Raw genomic sequence first — 24,617 nt, 5'->3', positions numbered from 1 at the left:
ACCTGACTGGAACCTGACTGGAACCTGACTGGATTCTGACTGGAATCTGACTGGAACCTGACTGGAACCTGACTGGATTCTGACTGGATTGTGACTGACTGAGGTCAGATCTGTCTGAGAGACCAGGGTGCGACTGGAACTCCAGTAGGGAATGTGGCTTTTATTAGCCAATCAGGAACATCATGTAATGCACATAGTTATTGGCAAAAAGAGCTGATCTGATCAAGACCAATTTGTGAAAAAAAATATCAGAATTGGGCTGCCTGTCTAAACGCAGCCACAGTAACAGAAACACACAACCACCCACTCACCCGAAACGCTGTGGCATATGGCCCTAATGTCATATCATACATCTCTGATGAGATCTAGGTACTGTATCTCTACTCCACTCCCAGACCAGGGCCATCCTCACAGAGGAACAGTAAAGAGAATAGAGAGATTTAAACCCGTAGGATGGAATATAATGGGGGAGCAGAGTCAATACAGGCCCTAGAGGGGAGAGACTGTTTTCCACCTCAGGCTAACATATTCACCCGCTGGCCTAGTGCTGGACAGGTAATAGATGGATATGAAGATACGACTGATCACATTGACCTTGTGTTAGGGAGAGACTATGGAACCCAATGGAGGAAAAAAAAACACACTGCCCACAACCACGTGTGCAAACGCACACACACGCGTACCCACAAACACTACCCCCCCCGGCGGCCAGCGCCGCCTAGCTTCACATCGGCAGGTGTGGCCAACCTCGGATCACACGGAAACACCGGGAATTAGAATGTTCCTCAATCCAACATCTTCAGGCGGACACGGCCACCTGACTCTCTGGTTTATAGCCTTAAAGTCTGGCTCTAATGGTCCTTACAGCAAACCAACAGCACCGTCTGGAATACCAATCTATGGCGCCATAGGAGTTATCAATACAACAAGTCAATAATAATGGAATAGTGAGCTGGTGCCGTGCTGACAGGGCATTATCATATCCTGAGGAATAATTATATTGTCAAGAGCAGCCTCTCGATGTGGCCCGGTGTATTGAGCCATTGTTTAGCAAAAGCTATGAGTCACCTTAATATCATTAAAGCAGTGTGGATCAGAGAGATGTGTCCCCTGGGGGGGGATACCCCCTGTCTGCCATCCAAATGGCACCCTATTCCCTATAAAGTGTACCACTTTGGTCAAAAGTAGAGCACTGTATAGGGAATAGGGTGCCATTTGGGACAACAACAACAACAAAAAAGTCTGTATCTGTAACAAAACACATCGATGATGTACAGCTCCCCTCATCGGAGATGTCAGCCAGCTCACTTAGTGGGCTAAAAACTGGAGCTTTGGGTTGGGGGATGGAAGAGGAGCGATACAGATGTTACTGACGTAGCCATGCACATATGAACTGCTGACAGGAGGGCCAGAGGGGCCAGTTTACAGTATGTGAGAGACAGGCTGTGTGTGTGTGTGTGTGTGTGTGTGTGTGTGTGTGTGTGTGTGTGTGTGTGTGTGTGTGTGTGTGTGTGTGTGTGTGTGTGTGTGTGTGTGTGTGTGTGTAGATGTCAGTCATCCGTTCTCTAGGGTACCAGGGAGAGAATTTATCAGTGGTTTGACTACATTAGGCTGGAGCTCACAGACAGAGACGGAGGCAGGCAGGCAGACAAGCAGGCAGACAAGCAGGCAGACAAGCAGGCAGACAAGCAGGCAGACAAGCAGGCAGACAGACTCTCGGGATGGTAGACCTATTGTACAAGATACCTCAAGATACCTCAATACGATAAAATAGAAAAGAGAACAGAATCAGAATAGGTCTATTAAAGGTCCAATGCAATATCAAATCATTCATGGGTAACAATGAAGTAGCTTACTGATTGTTTTCAATTAAAGTGGTCAAAAGGTATAAAAAAATAACTTCTTAGCAAAGAGCAATTTCGCAAGCAATCATTTTTCTAGGACTGTCTGGGAGTGGTCTGAGTGGGGAGGGGAAAGTTGAAAACTAGCGGTTATTGGCAGAGGTTTGGAACTCTTATTGGTCTATTAACTCACATGTCTGGTGATGTCACCAGGCGTGCCAAAACTCAAAACAGGCAGACATTTTAGGGAGTCTTTTACAAACAGCTCTTACATTATCATTATCATCAATTTTACAATTGTTATTCCAACCTCACAGTATGGAAATAGATATACAAAAGTGTTGACTGCACTGGGCCTTTAAGTCTTTCCCATTCCAAGAGAGATGGGAGTGGGTAGGCAGTGACATGGCATGATATGATCACACGACAGGATAAGATAGGGTTGTGACAGTTTAGCCACCCTGTCGCTGTACGGTAATTGGAAGAGATGAACCTCTGATGGGCTACGCTCTGAACTGGGTGTCTATTAAGAGGAATTCCAAATCAGTGACGGTCTTATCAAATGCTGTTGAAATTGGTGGTTGGTTTTGAAATGAACTGTAGCTGCAGTAAAAAAAAAAACCGAGAGACATGCAGTATGTCTGCTCTACTGGAGTAAAGAGCAGGCTAGTCTCAGGGTGTCTCAGTGTAGTCGGTCTCTCTGCCTGTCTGTCTAGCAGGGAAGCCTGGGGGAGCCTAGGTAAATGGAAGCTCAGAAGGAAACAGCAGAATATCACCGGGAAACAGAGAAAAACCGATGGATAACATGAGTGGCATCCACCCAGGGGTACCTCTACTCTTCCACTGCTAGGCATGATGGGCACATAACCCACGGGGATGTACAGGATAACACCAGATGGATGGCTCAATCACCAGGCATCACTAAAGGCTTCAAATGATGCTTAGGCCTGGATTGAAATATGAATCACATTGAAATAGGAATCACATTGAAATAGGAATCGCATTGAAATATGAATCACATTGAAATATGAATCACATTGAAATAGGAATCGCATTGAAATATGAATCGCATTGAAATATGAATCACATTGAAATAGGAATCGCATTGAAATAGGAATCGCATTGAAATAGGAATCGCATTGAAATATGAATCGCATTGAAATATGAATCACATTGAAATATGAATCAAATTGAAATAGGAATCACATTGAAATATGAATCACATTGAAATATGAATCACATTGAAATATGAATCAAATTGAAATAGGAATCAAATTGAAATATGAATCACATTGAAATATGAATCACATTGAAATATGAATCAAATTGAAATAGGAATCAAATTGAAATATGAATCACATGATGCCAGGTTGCTGTCTCCTGGCAGGATTACTCCAACCTTTTTAAAACGAGGAAGGCGTTAGAACGCAAACTGTCAGACGGAACGAGATCCCAAACGCTTCTCCCGCCACTCGATGTTCAGTGCCCGTCAGGGGCTAATTCCCATTGATACTTCCACTCCGCGTGCATTGCTGGAAACGAATTGAGTTTCCTTCGAAAACTGCCGAACAGTAAATCTATGAATATATTCAATCAAATAATAATTAGATGAATAGATATTCAAATCTCAACTGCATCTTTCTCCCATTCTCTCGCTCTCTCTCTCTCTCTCTCTCTCTCTCTCTCTCTCTCTCTCTCTCCCTTCAGCCCCCTCTCTCTGATGTTTTCCGCAGGCCCTGTGGGGAAGCTGTCAGTGTTTTAGGTTTGGGTCGGACAACCTCCCAGCTGCAGATCCATCTGTTGTGTGGTAGGGCATTGGTGTGAAAGGGAGAGAAGGTGCTTAGAGGGGAACAGAACACGGGATAATGTTCCCAGAAGTTGGGAAACCACTAAAGTCTGAAACAACTGCACTGCCTTGAGGAAAGGAGCGACCGTGTGTGTGTGTGTGTGTGTTCCGTGCCCACATCCCATTACACCTACACACAGTCACAGGCCCAGTCTGAAAGGATTATAAATGAAGGGCTTTTTAATAGAGTCTGGATCCTGAACCAAGTTGAGCAGTTCGGGATACAATCACACGCACGCACGCACACACGCACGCACGCACGCACGCACACACGCACGCACACACACACACACACACACACACACACGCTGCTCTTCCTCTGTCATTTTTAAAGGTGGGTGGACTCTTCCAAGCTCTCTTGATACGTTATCAAATAATGGGATGGAGGCTGAAGTTATTTTAGCGCAGGCTGGATAGGTGAGAATATCAAGGGGTGTGTTTATTCACCCCCCCTCCCCCCCACACACACACACAAACAGCTCCTCTCCTCACAAGGACATCGATCCCAGTGCAGGTGTGCAACACAGTGTGACTGATGTGAAAAGAGCAACAGGTCCCTTGGGCCTCCCTTGACTCTCTTTCCCAGGCCTGTAGAACACAGAGTAACGCTACAGTATAGGCCAGGGCTGACTGATCCAACCACACTGCCACGGGCTAGGCTACCCCACCGCCGCTCCCTCCACTCCGGCCCTGACATACAGCTCATTGATTGAACAAGCGCCACAGTGCTCCACGCTGCAGCTGAGAGTGGAGGGGGTTCCTTCCAGTCCACAACCTGCCATGGACAGAGCAGAGAGAAAGAGGAAGGTCTTACATACTCAGGTTAGACTGGGAAAGGTTAGACACACACAAACTGTGACCTCTAACTAAGCCCGCGTAACAGGCTACACATACACAACTTCCTTTTGGGTTTTATGGCCAGGTACAGCAGTAGCTTACTTTAACAGAATGGTGACATTGGGTATGTGACTTGCCGTATAACTTTAGTATGTAGCTACAATAAGAGTCTATTTGTAGCAGTGTGTTCTTGTGATGTTCAGACCACAGCTAGCTAAGAGCTCCCTCAGGACCACAGTGCCTGCTAGACTCTAAGAAGTAAAAAAGGTACTATCTAGCACCTAAAAGGTTCTTCGGCTGTCCCCACAGGAGAACCCTTTGAAGAACCCTTTTTGGTTCCAGGTAGAATCATTTTTGGTTCCATGTATAAACCTTTCCACCGAGGGTTCAACATGAAACCTAAAAAAGTTCTACCTGGAATTAAAAAGGGTTCTACCTGGAACCAAAAAGGATTCTCCTATTTTATATTTTTTTATTTAACCTTTAATTAACTAGGCAAGTCAGTTAAGAACAAATTCTTATTTACAATGACGGCCTACCAAAAGGCAAAAGGCCCCCTGCGGGGAAAGGGGCTGGGATTATAAATAGAAATAAATAAAATAAAAATATAGGACAAAACACACATCACGACAAGAGAGACTACACAACATAAAGAGAGACCTAAGACAACAACATAGCACGGCAGCAACACATGACAACACAGCATGGTAGCAACACAACATGGTAGCAGCACAAAACATGGTACAAACATTGTTGGGCACAGACAACAGCACAAAGAGCAAGAAGGTAGATACAACAATACATCACGCAAAGCAGCCACAACTGTCACTAAGAGTGTCCATGATTGAGTCTTTGAATGTCCTATGGGGACTGCTGCGGAACCTTTTTGGAACCCTTTTTTCTAAGAGTGTACGCTAAGAACTAAGCTGCTGTGGTAAGGCAGGGAGTGAAAAGTAATGTACTGTGTGTCGTTGTGTGTGCGTGCGTGCGTGCGTATATACTTATGTGAGAAAAGCAGGCACACGTAACCATTGTGGGGCAACATTTAACACGTAACAATATCCCTGTAATGTCGACTCATCTTCTGTATAAATAAATGACAAACATATCGCTCCTCTCGAAGTCCCTGAGACAAACCGCCCGCGGACCACTGATGAATTGGGCCTGATTTCTGTGGTGATCGTCGTTCAACTTTAACACACAAGTCATTATTATTGACCCTGAGCGAGCCTGACTCATTACCTGGCGACAGAGAGACACTCTGCGGAGTGCTCTACGACTTAGACCGACCACGGCAAAAAAAACATAACATGCACACACACACATATGGGTGTACAACAAACCAAGCCCTTAGATGTGTGAACTCCGTGATTAACATGACAGATCCAGCCTCACTCCCTATTTTCTTCCCCATTGCTTCCACTCCCCTGATTAGTCTCTCCATTCATTCACAAGTACTAACCACCATCCCCATCCTCAACTCCAGCTAGGAGCAGCAGGAGGGCCTGTGTGCCTAAAACAAACCGGATTCCATATTATCATCAATTAAAAGCTGGTAAACTTTCTTCAGAGGGCTTTATAAATCTAATAATGACCTTCTCAGACTGTATCCATGTATAATTTAACATATGGATGTGCTCAATTAGCAGCTGTAATTAACGGCAGTGCTCCAATTTGGAAGTGGGAGAAGAGGGGGGAGGAGAGCGGGAGGGGATCGGGGTGCAACATTTTGGAAGAGAGAACTGGAGTGGGGGTGGAGACTGGGAAGTGTGTGTGTGTGGGGGGGGGGGGGTATCCAGTACTCTGCAGCACAAACATAGATTTTCTTTAAAAATTGATTTTCCCAGGCATTTCTGCCAGTTAATAGTCCTGTATTTGGCACACATCCAGTTTTCATTATGCAGGAATGAAAGCCCACATGTGTGCATACTATGGTGTATTAATGTGCCAACAAAACCAAACCATTTCAATTTGAAATAACAGCTAACACAATTCTGTACCTCCAAAGAAATAGAGGAATGGAGTTTTACTGGACGGAACACAGAATGATTCACATTCCAATGAAGGAATAAGGAGCTAGATCTTCAGCTGTGAGTCTGACAGCGTGCCCGGTGATATGCACGAGGCTGAGATACCACATCTCTTAAATGATAGATCAAAGGCCCATTTCTGCAGGTTGAGCCAGGATCACAGACAGACAGACCCCATCAGACAGTAAATAAATGATCATCAGCACCCTCTATGAAAGATGTAATAATCAATCTTATTTTCACTTCAATACCCATATATACGATCAGTGCATTCAGACCCCTTGACTCTTCCCACATTTTGTTACATTGCAGACTTATTCTAAAATTGATTCAATCGTTTTTTCCCCCTCATCAATCTACACACAATACCCCATAATGGCAAAGTGAAAACAGTTTTTCAAATGTATTGAAAATAAACAACAGAAATACCTTATTTACATAAGTATTCAGAACCTTTGCTATGAGACTCGAAATTGAGCTCAGATGCATCCTGTTTCCATTGATCATCCTTGAGATGTTTCTACAACTTGATTGGAGTCCACCTGTGGTAAATCCAATAGATTGGACATGATTTGGAAAGGCACACACCTGTCTATATAAGGTCCCACCGTTGACAGTGCATGTCAGAGAAAAAACCAAGCCATGAACACAGTGGCCTCCATCTTTCTTAAATGGAAGAAGTTTGGAACTACCAAGACACTTCCTCAATCAGGTCATTATGGTAGAGTGGCCAGACAGAAGCCACTCCTCAGTAAAAGGCACATGTTTGCCAAAAGGTACCTAAAGGACTCTCCAACCATAAGAAACAAGATTCTCTGGTCTGATGAAACCAAGATTGAACTCTTTGGCCTGAATGCCAAGCGTCGCGTCTGGAGGAAACCTGGAACCAACCCTACAGTGGTGGCAGCATCATTCTGTGAGGATGTTTTTCAGCGGCAGGGACTGGAAAACCAGTCAGGATCGAGGGAAAGATGAACAGAGCAAAGTACAGAGAGATGCTTGATGAAAACTTGCTTCAGAGCACTCGGGACCTTAGACTGGGGCGAAGTTCACCTTCCAACAGGACAACGACCTTAAGCACACAGCCAAGGCAACGCAGGAGTTGCTTCGGACTTGAATCCAATCGAACATCTCTGGAGAGACCTGAAAATAGCTGTGCAGCGACGCTCCCCATCAACTTGACAGAGCTTGAGAGGATCTGTAGAGAAGAATGGGAGAAACTCCCCAAATACAGGTGTGCCAAGCTCGTAGCATCATAGACTCAAAGCTGTAATTTCTGCCAAAAGTGCTTCAACAAAGTACTGAGTAGAGGTCGACCGATTATGAATTTTCAACGCCGATGTCGATTATTGGAGGACCGGAAAAAGGCGATACCGATTAATCGGACGATTTTTATTTATTTCTTTGTAATAATGACAATTACAACAATACTAAATGAACACTTATTTGAACTTAATATAATACATAAATACTATCAATTTAGCCTCAAATAAATAATGAAACATGTTCAATTTGATTTAAATAATGGAAAAACAAAGTGTTGGAGAAGAAAGTAAAAGTGCAATATGTGCCATGTAAAAAAAGCTAACATTTAAGTTCCTTGCTCAGAACATGAGACCATATGAAAGCTGGTGGTTCCTTTAAACATGAGTCTTCAATATTCCCAGGTAAGAAGTTTTAGGTTGTAGTTATTATAGGAATTATAGGACTATTTCTCGCTATACGATTTGTATTTCATATACCTTTGACTATTGGATGTTCTTATAGGCACTTTAGTATTGCCAGTGTAACAGTATAGCTTCCGTCCCTCTCCTCGCTCCTACCTGGGCTCAAACCAGGAACACATCGACAACAGCCACCCTCGAAGCAGCGTTACCCATGCAGAGCAAGGGGAACAACTAGTCCAAGTCTCAGAGCGAGTGACGTTTGAAACGCTATTAGCGTGCACCCGGCTAACTAGCTAGCCATTTCACATAGGTTACACAAGCCTAATCTTGGGAGTTGATAGGCTTGAAGTCATAAACAGCTCAATGCTTGAAGAATTGCGAAGGACTGCTGGCAAAACACACGAAAGTGCTGTTTGAATGAATGCTTACGAGCCTGCTGGTGCCTACCACCGCTCAGTCAGACTGCTCTATCAAATATCAAATCATAGACTTAATTATAATATAATATACACACAGAAATACGAGCCTTAGGTCATTAATATGGTCGAATCCGGAAACTATCATCTCGAAAACAAAATGTTTATTTTTTCAGTCAAATACGGAACCGTTCCGTATTTTATCTAACGGGTGGCATCCCTAAGTCTAAATATTCCTGTTACATTACACAACCTTCAATGTTATGTCATAATTCTGTAAAATTCTGGCAAATTAGTTCGCAACGAGCCAGGCGGCCCAAACTGTTGCATATACCTTGACTCTGCGTGCAATGAACGCAAGAGAACTGACACAATTTCACCTGGTTAATATTGCCTGCTAACCTGGATTTCTTTTAGCTAAATATGCAGGTTTAAAAATATATACATCTGTGTATTGATTTTAAGAAAGGCATTGATGTTTATGGTTAGGTATAGTCGTGCAACGATTGTGCTTTTTTCGCAAATGCGCTTTTGTTAAATCATCCCCCGTTTGGCGAAGTTGGCTGTCTTTGTTAGGAAGAAATAGTATTCACACAGTTTGCAACGAGCCAGGCGGCCCAAACTGCTGCATGTACCCTGACTCTGTTGCAGAGGTGACACATTTTCCCTAGTTAAAAGAAATTCATGTTAGCAGGCAATATTAACTAAATATGCAGGTTTAAAAATATATACTTGTGTATTGATTTTAAGAAAGACATTGATGTTTATGGTTAGGTACACGTTGGAGCAACGACAGTCCTTTTTCGCGAATGCGCACCGCATCGATTATATGCAACGCAGGACAGGCTAGACAAACTAGTAATATCATCAACCATGTGTAGTTAACTAGTGATTATGATTGATTGTTTTTTATAAGATAAGCTTAATGCTAGCTAGCAACTTACCTTGGCTTCTTACTGCATTCACGTAACAGGCAGGCTCCTCGTGGAGTGCAATGTAAAGCAGGTGGTTAGAGTGTTGGACTAGTTAACCGTAAGGTTGCAAGATTGAATCCCCAAGCTGACAAGGTAAAAATCTGTCGTTCTGCCCCTGAACAAGGCAGTTAACCCACCGTTCCTAGGCCGTCATTGAAAATAAGAATGTGTTCTTAACTGACTTGCCTAGTTAAAAAATATTATATAAAAAAATGTATATATACATACTCTAGTACTGAGTAAAGGGTCTGAATACTTAAGTAAATGTGATATTTCAGTTTAATGTTTTATATATTAGCAAAAATTTCTAAAAATCAGTTTTTGCTTTGTAATTATGGGGTACTGTGTGTAGATTGATGAGAAGAAAAAAACAATGTAATCATTTTTAGAATAAGGCATAACAAAATTTGGAAAAAGTCAAGGGGTCTGAATACTTTCCATTTTTTCCATTTTAGCAGACGCTCTTATCCAGAGCGACTTACAGTAGTGAATGCATACATTTTCATATTATTTTTTTTGTACTGGCCCCCCGTGGGAATCGAACCCACAACCCTGGCATTGCACGCACCATGCTGGCGTTGCAAACACCATGCTCTACCAACTGAGCCAAATGGAATGCACTGTATACAGTTGTAATAGATGAAAAGGCGATAGAGGGAACGTATCGCCAATGTAAGTGACCCGACGGTGTAAACAGCATAGAAATGAAAAGGGAATAAGATTGTGAGAGGTGTCCTTGATAGCCAAGCCATTTCCATGTAATGAATAATGAAAACGTGTTCAAGGCCAGCATCTGTAATGATACTTGCATAGGTTAATGTGATACTAAAGAGCCTGAAAATATTTCTATGTTAAGGCAGCATATCTTGGTTTCGATATTGTGATTACTAAATTTGAAGTTTCTGTAAAGAAAAAGCTTGGAAACAATCATAATTTCTTAATTTACACGGAATTTATGTAATTGCTTGTAACCCAATTCAAGACATGTGGATAGGTAAATCCAAAGTAAAAAGTTGGAGCATGATGAAAAAATTGGTTGTATTTACATGAAATATTTGTTTTTATTTTTATTTATTAGGTTTATCCAAAGAGGAAAGATACGGTAGGTTGAGTGTTGAAAGAAATAGGTTGCAACTTGAAATATAAGTTTGGTAATAATATAACAGTTGGCAATGAATCAACATTGAATTTGGTTTCAACAAAGATGTTTTATTGATTAACAAAACTAATGTACTTTTAGGTTGATCCAAAGAGTCATATCCTGCTGTGACTGGAGACCACATTTGAGTCTCTTCTTCAGTCATCTCTCCACATGTGTATCGACAGATAGAGGGATGGGATAGAGGGGATAGAGACAGAGGTCAAAGTCAAGATCATCGCCCCCCCAGCTTCAAATACATTCTCAGTTTGTGTTGGTCGATGTGGCGTCTCTTCAGCTAAACAGAGGGTGTGGGGGATTTTTTTTAAGTTGAAGCTCGTTTACTGCATTTCTATACAATTTAAAAACTCTAAAACGCATTTGGAGAACAGCAAAAAAAAACTTTTTTTTTTTTACTCCAGCCATTCATTATTATCGCAATATTAGGTTGCACAATGCAAATAGTCCGGGTAACCATTTGGTAAAAACTGTTGAGAAGCCTTTTTGTCCTAGACTTGGCACTCCGGTACCGCGTGCCATGCGGTAGTAGAGAGAACAGTCTATGACTGGGGTGGCTGGTGTCTTTGACAATTTTCAGGGCCTTCCTCTGACACCGCCTGGTGTAGAGGTCCTGGATGGCAGGCAGCTTTGCCCCAGTGATGTACTGGGCCGTTCGCACTACCCTCTGAAGTGCCTTGCAGTCGGAGGCCGAGCAATTGCTGTACCAGGCAGTGATGCAACCAGTCAGGATGCTCTCGATGTTGCAGCTGTAGAACCTTTTGAGGATCTCAGGACCCATGCCAAATCTTTTTAGTTTCCTGAGGGGGAATAGGCTTTGTCGTGCCCTCTTCACGATGTCTTGGTGTGTTTGGACCATTCTAATTTGTTGTTGATGTGGACACCAAGGAATTTGAAGCTCTCAACCTGCCCCACTACAGCCCCGTCGATGAGAATGGGGACGTTATCGGTGCTCCTTTTCCTGTAGTCCACAATCATGCATTTACAGTATCATTGCATTTGCAGGCTAATGTAAGATAGACTACTATTCCTAATGTGATGAGTAGATTGCATAGTCAGAATTTAGGCTAATAATATAAGTCAATTACTGTGAGCAGAACAGACCGTTCTGAACAAAGCATTAACAACGCATGCCTGAGCGCGTACTGACATAGAGTAGGCCTAATCAGAGACGTTTTTTCTTTTTTTTGCACGGGAAAATGTTTCATGCAATTCTACTATATGATTGGAGACAAGCAACATATTTCGTAATACGACACAAATTAGTAGCCTACTCTGCTGACAGTGACAAACAGATCAGTAAAAACAACTGTGCCTTGAATGCAACCATCTAATCTAGGCTTATTAGAAGGGGAGACACAAATTGTACAATATGACTTCCATCTAGCCTGGAGGATTTTTTTTCCAGTGGTACTGATCCAATGATAAACACAGTCAATATGCAGCACTCACCGGGGTTATGGCCGATGCTCTCCGCTGGTACCAATAAGATAGGCTACTGTTCGCTCAATTGTGAGTTGCGAATTTTGATAACTAGCTACAGATTAGTATTTTATTTGTCTTCTCTTTTCAGCAAGAGCCATTTGCTTTCTAAACTGTGTTTTTCCTACGATTGTATTTTGAAATATTGGGATAGGCCTAAACCTATTTAACTGATTTTCACTGAGCTGTAACTCAACAATCAGCTATTTGGTAGAGGCTATTTGCTGCGCGCGCTGACCAAATTGCGAGCTTAAAACAATCCATAGCTCATTTTGAAAATAAGCTAATAGTCCTCTGTGGCCAAATCATGCTCTTTGGTGTAGTTTTTTAAATTATTTTATTCATTTCTGCACAGGCAACGAGCAATGATATACAGTCAGGTCCATAAATATTTGGACATTGACCAAGTTATTATTATTTTAGCTGTTTACCACAGCATATTGGAGTTGAAATTAAATAATGAATATGAGCTGAAAGTGCAGAGATGGGGTTTTTTCTCCCTTTTTTAAGGGACCAAAAGTAATTGGACAATTGGCTGCTCAGCTGTTCCATGGCCAGGTGTGTGTTATTTCCTCATTAGTTAATTTACAAGTAAGCCGATAAAAGGTCTAGAGTTGATTTCAAGTGTGGCATTTGCATTTGGAATCTGTTGCTGTTAACCCTCAATATGAAGTCCAAAGAGCTGTCACTGCCAGTGAACCAAGCCATCATTAGGCTGAAAAATCTAAACGAACTCATCAGAGAGATAGTAAAAACATTAGGTGTGGACAAATCAACTATTTGGTACATTCTTAAAAAGAAAGAACGCACTGTTGAGCTCAGGAACACAAAAAGGCCAGGAAGGCCACGGAAAACAACTGTGGTGGATGACAGAATAATTATTTCTCTGGTGAAGAAAAAACCCTTCACAACAGTTGGCCAGATCAATAACACCCTCCTGGAGGTAGGCATATCTGTGTCAAAGTCAACAATCAAGAGAAGACTTCACCAGAGTAAATAGAGGGTTTACCACAAGATGTAAACCATTTGTAAGCCTCAAAAACAGGAAGACCAGATTTAGCCAAAAAACATCTAAATAAAAGCCTGTACAGTTCTGGAACAACATCCTATGGACAGATGAGACAAAGATCAACTTGTGCCAGAATGATGGGCAGAGAAAAGTATGGAGAAGGTAAGGAAATGCTCATGATCCAAAGCATACCACCTCATCTGTGAAGCATGGTGGAGGCAGTGTTATGGTGTGGGCATGTATGGCTGCCAATGGAACTGGTTCCCTTGTATTTGTTGATGATATGACTGCTGACAAAAGCAGCAGGATGAATTCTGAAGTGTTTAGGGTTGTATTATCTGCTCAGATTAATTTTTTACCTTTATTTGTCTAGGCAAGTCAGTTAAGAACAAATACTTATTTATGTATTATTATGTATTCATGACAATGACCCAAAGCATACTGGGAAAGCAACCCAATAGTTGTTTTTAAGGCAAATAAGTGGAATGTTCTGCAATGGCCAAGTCAATCACCTGACCTGAATCCAGTTGAGCATACACATCACTTGCTAAAGGCAAAATTGAAAGAAAAACGACCCAAGAACGAGCAGGAACTGAAGACAGTTGCAGTAAAGGCAGAGCATCACCAGGGAGGAAATCCAGCATCTGGTGATGTCTATAGGTTCCAGACTTCAGGCAGTCACTTACTGCAAAGGATTTGCAACCAAGTATTAAAACTCACAATTTAATGTATGATTGTTAGGTTGTCCAATTACACTTGAGCCCCTAAAATTTGGGGGGCTATGTATAAAAGTGGTTGTAATTCCTACATGGGTCATACAATAATTTTGACAAAACCATTAAATGAAAAATGATAGTCTACACTTAAAGCACATCTTGACTGTTTCTTTTCAAAATCCATTGTGGTGGCGGACAGAGCCAAAATGATGCAAATTGTGTCACTGTCTAAATACTTATGGACCTGACTGTAGCTCATTTTGGCAAATGTTATTAAATTTACTTTAGGGGAAGCTTATCTTCCCCTAGCCTATTGAACGTGCCGCCTATGCCGACATCAATGTGAAAGTAACTGGTGCATAAAACAGCTGCTCGCCAGTCTTGGAATGATTGTAGTCAATTTTCTTTGTAGCCTACTTTTAAATCGTTGGTCTTGAGCTAGGGTATGGTGACTGCCATACCCAACTGACACCCCTGGCCTCAGTTAACACCTCAGTATATGAGATTCCACACGGACAGATAGACAGACAGGAAGACAGACATTTCAATCTCAGCCATTCACTGAGACAAACATGCCCTACTTATGAGCTGCTGTAGTAACCTGCTTTTCCCACTCACCCAGTGTCAGGGAGAATTGATCAAGGAAACGTCAGTGGGGGAAACAGCTATGAGGTCTTTGAAGGCTCTTCACACACCAACAACACTGGCAGCTGGGACACTGAGCTATAAATACCACATCTGCTTTGTTCCAACACCTTTAGCGCAACACAAATTAGCTTCCGTCAAGAAAAACCCAAAACGATTGATTTGTAGGAACATGCATCCTATCAAATTGTGTCTTTTTGTCTCTCAGCAGTGGATCTAATCCTTCTCCTTCCCTTTCTTTCTCATCTTCCTCTCTCTCCTCTTTCTATCTCCCTATCTCCCTCCCTCTGTCCCTCTTCTCTCCTCCTCTCCCCCCTTCTGTCTTACCTGCGGAACACTGGTCCTCGTCTGCCCCGTTCTCACAGTCCCTCTCCCCGTCACATCGCCATGACGACGAGACACACTTGCTGGCCGAATCCCCGCAGTTAAACTTCTCAGGTGGGCACATCTGTCGACCTATCGGTGGAGGGAGGGAGAGAGATGGGCATGAGGGAGAGAGAGGACACAGTTAGTCAATGAAACAGCCAAATAGCTCAGTTATCATGTTGCTCAAATCGATTCCCCCTCAAATGCCTGCAATTAGAGCGGGCACACAGAGTAAGACGAAGGCCAAAAACACACAGGGGGGAAAAAAAACGCACAAAGCGAAAACATACACACACGAAGGCACATGCTCAGATCGTTCCATCGAGTGAAACCATATTATGGAAGCAGACCATTGTTTCTATTCCCTAGCTAGCCCATGTGGTTCCTAGAGTCAGAAAAACACTGACGTACAATACATACATTTTACACTTGGCCTAGACAGCAAATCCCTGCTTTCCCTTTTCACAAATTCGACTCCCCATCTCTCCCTCCCCCCCCCCCTTTCCACAAACAGAACTGGTCCCACCTCTCTCCTTCACCATCCTCTCTCTCTTCCCTCTGCCCACCCTTCCCAACCCTAGCCAGCAGTGATGGGGGGGGACAAAATTGTTCCAGTTACATATCGGGATATTATTTTTGACGATATAGCATGTCATAATATTATTTTTGCGCTAGTTGGCTGTACCTGTACTGTGTTCCTTCATAACTTGTTCTCCATCTTATTTTTAAATAGGGAGCCAATTTGTTTTCAGCACTTATTTCCATGTCTGATAAACCCATTTTCTCATGGCTCTCTCTTGTCCCTCTGCAGCAGACATATGGTGAGTAAATTATCGAATCACAATAAAATTACAGTATCGAATCGCAATGCATATAGAATCATGAGAATTGCAATACATATCGTATTGGCACCTAAGCATTGTGATCATATCGTATTATGTCCCTGGCAATTTCCAGTCCTATTAGCAAGAATAGGCCTAATGGGACTATATCCTAGATTACACACTACCACCCTCCCTCCTCTCTGTCTCCGCTCCCTGGTTCCCAGTCCCAGCCAAAGAGGGCCCACTGGGACTGTATATTAGATTACATTACGCCCAGTGTCAAAAGTTGCTCCATCAATTATACATTTTGGACTGTCACTGCCTGGCAACCTGCAACCACCCCAGATCAATATACACAGCAAATAATGGAGCCATTATAGCAGTTACTAATATTTTACTTGAAAAGAGCAGCTTTAACATTTTTTGGGAATTAAGTGACTAATTCTGACCACTAGAGTTGGAGGTAAAACAGAGTTAATTTGAAAAAAGTGTTTAGGTATTGCTTGTCAATGTGATCACGCCCACTGATTTGCATTTAAGTTTCGATTTTGCCTTCCTCGCATTCGCCTCAGACTGAAACTGGCAGAAGTAGTCTTTGCATTCAGGTAAGTTATATGGTTTTGAAATTCATATTTGGCCCAAGTCAACCATTTATCAATAGTTCGTTTCAAGCCAAATATTCATTACCTAGCAGGAAATTGCAGTGGAGGCTGGTGGGAGGAGCTATAGGAGGACGGGATCATTGTAATGGCTGGAATGGAATAAATGGAACGTATAAAACACATCAAACATACAGAAACCACATGTTTGACTCCGTTCCATGAATTCCATTCCCGTCCTCCTATAGCTCCTCTCACCATCCTCTACTGGTCGATCGGTATAGCCTGTTTTTTAGTTTTTTTTAACCAAGCTAGTCTTGGCGACATTCTCAAAGCGTAGCTAGCTTATAATTTTAGGTCAGTTTGACAGAATGGACATACCAAGGTAGGTACTTGAAGTGGCTAAATTCCTTATTTTGAATAAACCAATAACCGTGGGGCAATTCGGCACCAAATGTTTTGTAAAGTTGCCATAACTTTAGCTATTTGCTATCTGACCATTAGCTACCAGGTTAACTTAGCTACAGAAACTAGCTAACATTAGTTAACATTACCTAACTATCTAATAGCTAATGTTAGGTAGCTTGGCCATCTAGCTAGCTAACGTTTGCAAACTAGAATCAATATAGAACAATGAGGGTTAGTCCTAAAAACATATTTTCTAGAATACTGAACCAGAATGCAGGTTATACTGTGTTAAGGTCAGTCATTTATTCTAGTATACTCAATACTTTAGCTGACGTAAGTGTTTATTCTTTGGCTAGCTAGATGGCTACTTAGCTAACTAGTAACATTAGCTAGATGGCTACCAAAGCCACACGTCTAAGCTAGCTAAATAATTAACCTAAACCTGCATTCGGTTTGAGTATTCAGTAATGGATGTGTGCCTGGGTAATGATGTTGTTAACTGTCAGCTGTAGATACCTTTCCACAATTTGTCTAGGCTTATATGCGTGCCTCGTGTGTGCTACAGAAGCTAGAGTCAAATGTGGTGCGTGCCTCGTGTATGTTTAATAAATATAGAGTTAATCAGCACAGCAAAGCCGGGGAGAATGCCGGGAATAACGTTACATCTTTCAGTTGAAGGGATTTGATGTAACCAATGAAATGTTAGAAAGCTAGCTAGTTGTTTATCTCTATCTCATATGCTGAAATCCACACACGATATGCAAATGTTATGCATGCGACCGTTCGACTTTTCTTGCGCCTCGATCACACCGATCTTGGCATTGCATTTTGGCACACCAGAAGTACATTCATTTCTAATGGAACGCTTGACTTGCAGCATTGCTTTGCAGATGCAGTTACAGTGCGTTCTGTTAGGTGCCTACGTTCGGTTTATCGAATGTACGCATCAAACTGTACGCGTAGACGGCTTGACAGAAATGGTAGCAGAAGGTGAATGTTGAACTTTTGTTGCACACATATCCAGATGATGCTGTTTACCATTTTGCGCATAGACACGAGGTGTTCGTTCTGAGGCTGTCATAGTCATAAGTTAATGTGAATATCAACATCGTGTCCAGCGTTGTTCATAAGGCTACATATGTTGTTGTTTTTTTAAAGAATGTATTGGCTGTGCTTTATATAGGCTGTGTTAGGGTAGTGCTGACTATTTTAGATGTGACATTTGTCCTGGGAGATAAAAATTGGGTTGTTATTTTACTGAAATGCACATGGTCCCTTTTTTTTAGCTGGATCTTTGTAGATTTTTTGACCCATTTTGAGTCATACAAAATCATGTGTGCTCTACTCTGACTACGAATCCACAGATCAAAAGAGGAAACGCAGTTCGTTTTTCTTTGATTCATCTCTCCTCATGTCGCATTACCGCCACCAACTAGACTGGAATGTGGACCTCATCTTTCAATCACACATGTGGGTATACAGTATGCTTGTAAAAACCAATGAGTAGATGGGACTTGCAGCTCGTCAAGCATCAAAAAAAAAGAACCATGTTCTATTTTAGTGACTGGCTACACAAACGCCTGTTGACGTGCATGAGCAGTTTGGATAAAATGATTGAATAACATATACAGTTGAAGTCGGAAGTTTTACATACACTTATGTTGGAGTCATTAAAACTTGTTTTTCAACCACTCCACAAATTTCTTGTTAACAAACCATAGTTTTGGCAAGTCAGTTAGGACATCTACTTTGTGCATGACACAAGTCATTTTTCCAATTGTTTACAGACAGATTATTTCACTTATAATTCACTGTATCACAATTCCAGTGGCTCAGAAGTTTACATACACTAAGTTGACTGTGTCTTTAAACAGCTTGGAAAATTCCAAAAAATGTCATGGCTTTAGAAGCTTCTGATAGGCAAATTGACATTTGAGTTAATTGGAGGTGTCCCTGTGGATGTGTTTAAAGGCCTACCTTCAAACTCCGTGCCTCTTTGCTTGACATCATGAGAAACTCAAAATAAATTAGTGAAGACCTCAGCTAAAAAATTGTAAACCTCCACAAGTCTGGTTCATCTTAGGGAGCAATTTACAAATCCCTGAAGGTACCACAATCATCTGTACAAACAATAGTACGCAAGTATAAACACCATGGGACCACGCAGCCGTCATACCGCTCAGGAAGGAGACGCGTTCTGTCTCCTAGAGATTAATGTACTTTGGTGCGAAAAGTGCAAATCAATTCCAGAACAACAGCAAAGGACCTTGTGAAGATGCTAGAGGAAACAGGTACAAAAGTATCTATATCCACAGTAAAACGAGTCCTATATCGACATAACCTTGGCCATAATGACCATCGTTATGTTTGGAGGACCTGAAAGGCCGCTCAGCAAGGAAGAAGCCACTGCTCCAAAACTGCCATAAAGCCAGACTACGGTTTGCAACTGCACATGGGGACAAAGATCGTACTTTTTGGAGAAATGTCCTCTGGTCTAATGAAACAAAAATAGAACTGTTTGGCTGTAATTACCATCGTTATGTTAGGAGGGAAAAGGGGGATGCTTGCAAGCCGAAGAACACCATCCCAATCGTGAAGCACGGGGGTGGCAGCATCATGTCGGTGTGCTTTGCTGCAGGAGGGACTGATGCACTTCACAAAATAGATGGCTTCATGAGGAGGGAAAATTATGTGGATATATTGAAGCAACATCTCAAGACATCAGTCAGGAAGTTAAAGCTGGGTCGCAAATGGGTCTCCAAATGGACAATGACCCCAAGCATACTTCCAAGGTTGTGGCAAAATGGCTTAAGGACAACAAAGTCAAGCTATTGGAGTGGCCATCACAAAGCCCAGACCTCAATCTTATAGAAAATTTGTGGGCAGAACTGAAAGCATGTGCGAACAAGGAGGCCTACAAACCTGACTGTTACACCAGCTCTGTCAAGAGGAATGGGCCAAAATGTACCCAACTTATTGTGGAAGGCTACCTGTAACGTTTGACCTAAGTTAAACAATTTAAAAGCAATGCTACCAAATACTAATTGAGTATGTAAACTTCTGACCCACTGGGAATGTGATGAAAGTAATAAAAGCTGAAATAAATCATTCTCTCTACTATTATTCTGACATTTCACATTCTTAAAATAGTGGTGATCCTAACTGACCTAAGACAGGGAATTTTTACTAGGATTAAATGTCAGGAATTGTGAAACTGAGTTTAAATGTAGTTGGCTAAGGTGTATGTAAACTTCCGACCTCAACTGTATGTGTAAAAACAAATTGAACTACTTGTGCACGCAACGCGGCCAGTTTGGTCAGTACGTAACAGTGAGCCAAATAACTTTGTTTAATGTCTTTCAAGTTGTCAAGAAATGTACCCTGCCCACCATGGCCTTAAGTCTACAATGAATCTGAGACAGAAGTACATTAAGAAGTGTTTGAGTATCTTCTTCAAAAACCAGACCTCGTGTGCTAAAAATGTGTTTACCCAATAAAACTAGCTCTGATGGTGAGTTATTTGTCTACAGTACAGAGATGTGATCAATGTTTTCTTTCATACAATCCTAGCTAGCACAAATTATATGACACTTCTGTCCTGAGTCCAGCAAGCCGGATCTAATTCTGCTGGCCCAGTTCTACCACCCAGATCCAAACGGAGGTCTGGTGTTTGCAGGGATGGTACAGTAAACGGGAGCCCCTAACCCCCGTCCCCCAAAGCCTGCGGGGGGTTACCGCTGAGACATTTAAATGCCAAACACACTTTTGGGAGGGGGGATTGTGTCTGGGGTCTAAGGTTTGGAGGGATGGAGTCACACGTTACACATTCTGTGGCATGTCACAGATCACATCAGGCCCCATTTTAATTGTATGTCTTCTCTCAACATCCCATATAGAATTGTAGCTTAATGATTTCCAAACAGATTATTTGGGCCCGACATTTAAAAACATAATAAAATGGGGTTTAGTGCATGGCTAACAAACACATTTTTAAAGACATATGTAATTTGGTTGTAGTATCCCTGTAGAATTGTTGAGAACAGAGTATTCATTTATTGATGTGATCGGAAGATTCTGTTAACTCTTCTGCATGCTGCAACCTACTCCATGGATGTTGGTGGTTTGTCCGACTCTGACACTGTTGACACAAAGTCCTAACAGAAAAAGGAAAGCTGAGGAAGAGTAAAGTAAGCCTTTCTTTATTTGCTATGACTGATCTTCCTGAGGTTCCATCTTTGTGATGTTGGGTTGGCCTACTCCTGGAGAGTTACTATGTACTGTATGTAGGCCTTTTCCTGTCTTGCTCTTATCCACTAAAATCATCTTGGAAGATCCTAATGTGCAGTTTAGTGATATACTGTAGCCAGGTGTTGGAACAGGGCTGAAACCAATCCTTGCACAGTAGCTCTCCAGGAAGATGGCTGGCTACCACTGAGCTTTTTCTCAATTTGTCTATCCTTGGCTCCTCGTGTCCTCGCCATTCTTCTCAAAACCAACTACAGAACAATGAATTAGGAGAGGAACATTTATTATCACATTCAATTTGAAAAGGAAAGCGAAGAAGCAAAAATATATTGACAAAGAGCCCTGGTGTTTATTTTTTATTCATTTATTTAACTAGGCAAGTCGGTTAAGAACAAACTCTTATTTACATTGATGGCCAAGGAACACTGTCCCTTGTTCAGGGACAGAACGACAGATTTTTACCTTGTCAGCTCAGGGATTCGATCTAGCAACCCAATGCTCTAACAGCTAGGCTACCTGCCGCCCCAGGGTCTGTGTCTGTGCTTTTTGCTAGATGATTGAGGTCATTCTCCAGAGCAAAGCTAAGGGGGCGTACCAGATGTGATATGATCAAGATATTGGTTGCAAATATGGCAGAGGATAAATGCATTAAGATCAATGTTTTGCCTTCATGTATTATTGCCAGTCTAGTAATTTCATTTTTTGGGGTTCCAAACAAGAACCCCACGACATGTGAAGTAGGCATATGCAAGAGCAATAGTTTCCTTGTTCCCATACCTGGCCGACCCCCAAAAGCAAGACTGACTATGTGAGTACGAAATAAATCTGGGTTCCAATTCACTCCCTACCACTTCCCCTTAGCCCTAACCCTTTGTTTTCTGATTTTTGAAGGGTGTGTGGATAGGTGTAAGCAGTGTAGTCATAAAGCTTTCACCTTATGGATCTGCACACGTTGAAGGGTCAACGGAAAGTGATAGGGAGTGGATTGGGATGGGCTGTAAGACTATTTATTTTTTATGGTTTTAAAAGGCACAATCTGCTTATAGTGAAACTGCCACTGCAACAACACTAGATGTTCAAATGATAAGCAGAGCATTTTTCGAACCCCTTCCAGATTCTAACATGCACCAGTGACACTTGGCATGGAGACTGAACCACCTGCAAAAAGAGGCTGCAGGAGGAAGAATAAAGTTCCCTCGTAGATCACTAACAGGAGGGTCAGCTGGTTGGCATGCATAACTGTCCTTTAGTTGTATGTATGGTTTGTGCTCTGTAGTTTTACTATATATATGTGTGTGTGTGTGCACAAAGCATTATGAACATTTGCTCTTTCCATGACATAGACTGACCAGGTGAAAGCTATGATATATACAGTACCAGTCAAACGTTTGGACACCTACTCATTCAAGGGTTTTTCTTTATTTTTACTATTTTCTATATTGTAGAATAATAGTGAAGACATCAAAACTATGAAATAATGCACATGGGATAATGTCGTAACCAAAAAGTGCTAAAAAAATTCAAATATATTTGAGATTCTTCAAAGTTGCCACCATTTGCCTTTACGACAGCTTTGCACATATACCAGGTGCTCGGTTGCAGGCATGCGAGGGAGTGTTCACAAGGGAGTGAGACTTTTTCCTCACGATTCAGTGTAATGGGGATTGGTTGGACTGGTTATACCATTGGGTGTTCCTGTCCTTTTTAATCTTTGGCTGAAGGTGGACCAGCTGCTGACAGAGACCCCTTCACGGACGAAGACTGGCTGAGTGAAGAAGGGCAGAGTCGAAAGGCCATCGCGCTGATGAAAGACGCATCTGATGAAGCAACCGTAAAAGAAAAGATGGAGCTGAACCTCTGCCTACCGCCAAAAAGTAGTCCATGACCCACAGAACTCCTCCGATATAGTCCAGGCATGGTAATGTATGAAATAGACTCTGTCAACTCTGTAGAATGCATGTGTGATAACATATGAATGGAATGTTGATGTATTGTTTTATCCCAAAGCATGACCATGTCATAGGGTGGCCATTGCCAGAGCTATTACCCTTCAACAGGGTAATGGCTTAGCTCTGGCAATGGCAGGACCGACAGTGACTTTGTGTGTCTTGTCTGTAGATTGAGCAAGATTTTGGACTGATGTTTGACCCAAAATTCCTGAAGAATTTGCCTACTCTCTTCAAACAGAAGGTCATGCTATGCAGAGCAATGGACTCACACCATCAACCGAGCTTCGGGACTTGATACACAACACTGAGTCCACAGCTGAGGTGGTTAAAATGGCAGACGTACCACTTCACACTGCAATGTGAAGTTCTAGTACGTGCATGTGGGAGGCAGAGGTTCTGGTTGAAACGGAAGTGGGTAAAATCTTAGGTGAAGCTGGTTGATTTGGACCCGCACCAGCACTGGGAGACACGTTCTGAAAGTTTTTCCAATGTCAGAATCCCAATTTGTTTTCTAGGTTGGGACACCGACATGTCGTCCATTCTTCTCCTTGTCCATCTTCTGCCTCCCTCTGCTCAAGGCCACAACAAGCAGGGAAAGATGCAAGCGAGACACACAGCTGAACGTCATGTGAAGCTCATAAAAGTCAGGCTACAATTCAACACAAATTTAGTTACAGATTGTGTTGCTGCATCCTGACCCCCCCCCCCCCCCCCCCCCCCCTCCGAGTGTGCAAAGACTTACCCCAGCAAAGAGCACTCTGATCAACTCTACTTCTGTAACACCTCTTACTAGTTAAACTACAACAACTGTGGCAGTATAACACTAACACATATTATAATAACTACTGTCTGGCTTGTGAGACTTATAGACGTTCTAACAGTATATTAGTGTCTTATAGGCAGGGACCAGCATCCAGCAGCATCTGGATGGCATCACCGGAAGTCCACAATATCTGCTTGCCGTGGGTACCCAGAGAACAATCATTCACGCCTACTTCATCGCAATTGACAAACATCCGGTACCTCGCTCACTGGGCTGTTTTGATGAGCTTTTCAAAGCTCACTTTGTATTTGGTACCTCATACAGTCAGGGTCTGGCAAACATGTACACTTTTCTACAAACGACATTGACATTGATACAACTAACGGCGAATCCCAGGGTAGTACAGCTGAGGGCCAGAATGTTGCATTCAACAGATCTGTTTAAAATAGACATTTTTTTTTTTTTTTTTTGCAAATGCCGCCAAGAAAATGCCATTAGCCTTGTAAAACATCTGACGTTAATTCATGGTCATTGTCCAGGGAAATGTCTACGTTTAAAAAGTGTGGTCAGGTTGGTTGTTCACATGTATTTGGCACTTTGTCTGGATTTACAAAGCATCTTAACAAGGCACATGAAGAGCTTACCGAAGCAGTTTCTGATAATGATGGTGGAGGCCCCTCTACCGCTGCTAACAGTTTTGCAGCAAACAATTTTGATGTGCCAGCACCAAGCTCACATTGTGATTCAGCTCTGTATAATAGGAGTATTGTAGATAATTGTGCCGCAACAATAAATCAACTCAAAGCAGCAGGATTTGGTGAATCCGCAATGAACAGTTTTGTCA

The 24,617-nt window shown here is 42.2% G+C and overlaps 1 protein-coding gene across 4 annotated transcripts in view; it reads right to left on the bottom strand.

The window, feature by feature from the left end:
• The window catches only part of lrp8 (low density lipoprotein receptor-related protein 8, apolipoprotein e receptor), a 270,817-nt gene that overhangs the window by 80,589 nt on the left and 165,611 nt on the right, over positions 1-24,617 (bottom strand). For all 4 annotated transcript variants that reach the window (XM_029750462.1, XM_029750464.1, XM_029750463.1 and 1 more), the window contains exon 4: positions 14,947-15,075. In XM_029750462.1, the coding sequence (XP_029606322.1) occupies positions 14,947-15,075 (129 nt within the window). The remainder of the gene's footprint in view (positions 1-14,946; positions 15,076-24,617) is intronic.

The sequence above is a fragment of the Salmo trutta genome, chromosome 4 (assembly GCF_901001165.1).
Source record: "Salmo trutta chromosome 4, fSalTru1.1, whole genome shotgun sequence".
Lineage (NCBI taxonomy): Eukaryota > Metazoa > Chordata > Actinopteri > Salmoniformes > Salmonidae > Salmo > Salmo trutta.
The sequence above is the reverse complement of the archived record's forward strand: the minus strand, read 5'-3'. Positions and strand labels throughout refer to the sequence as shown.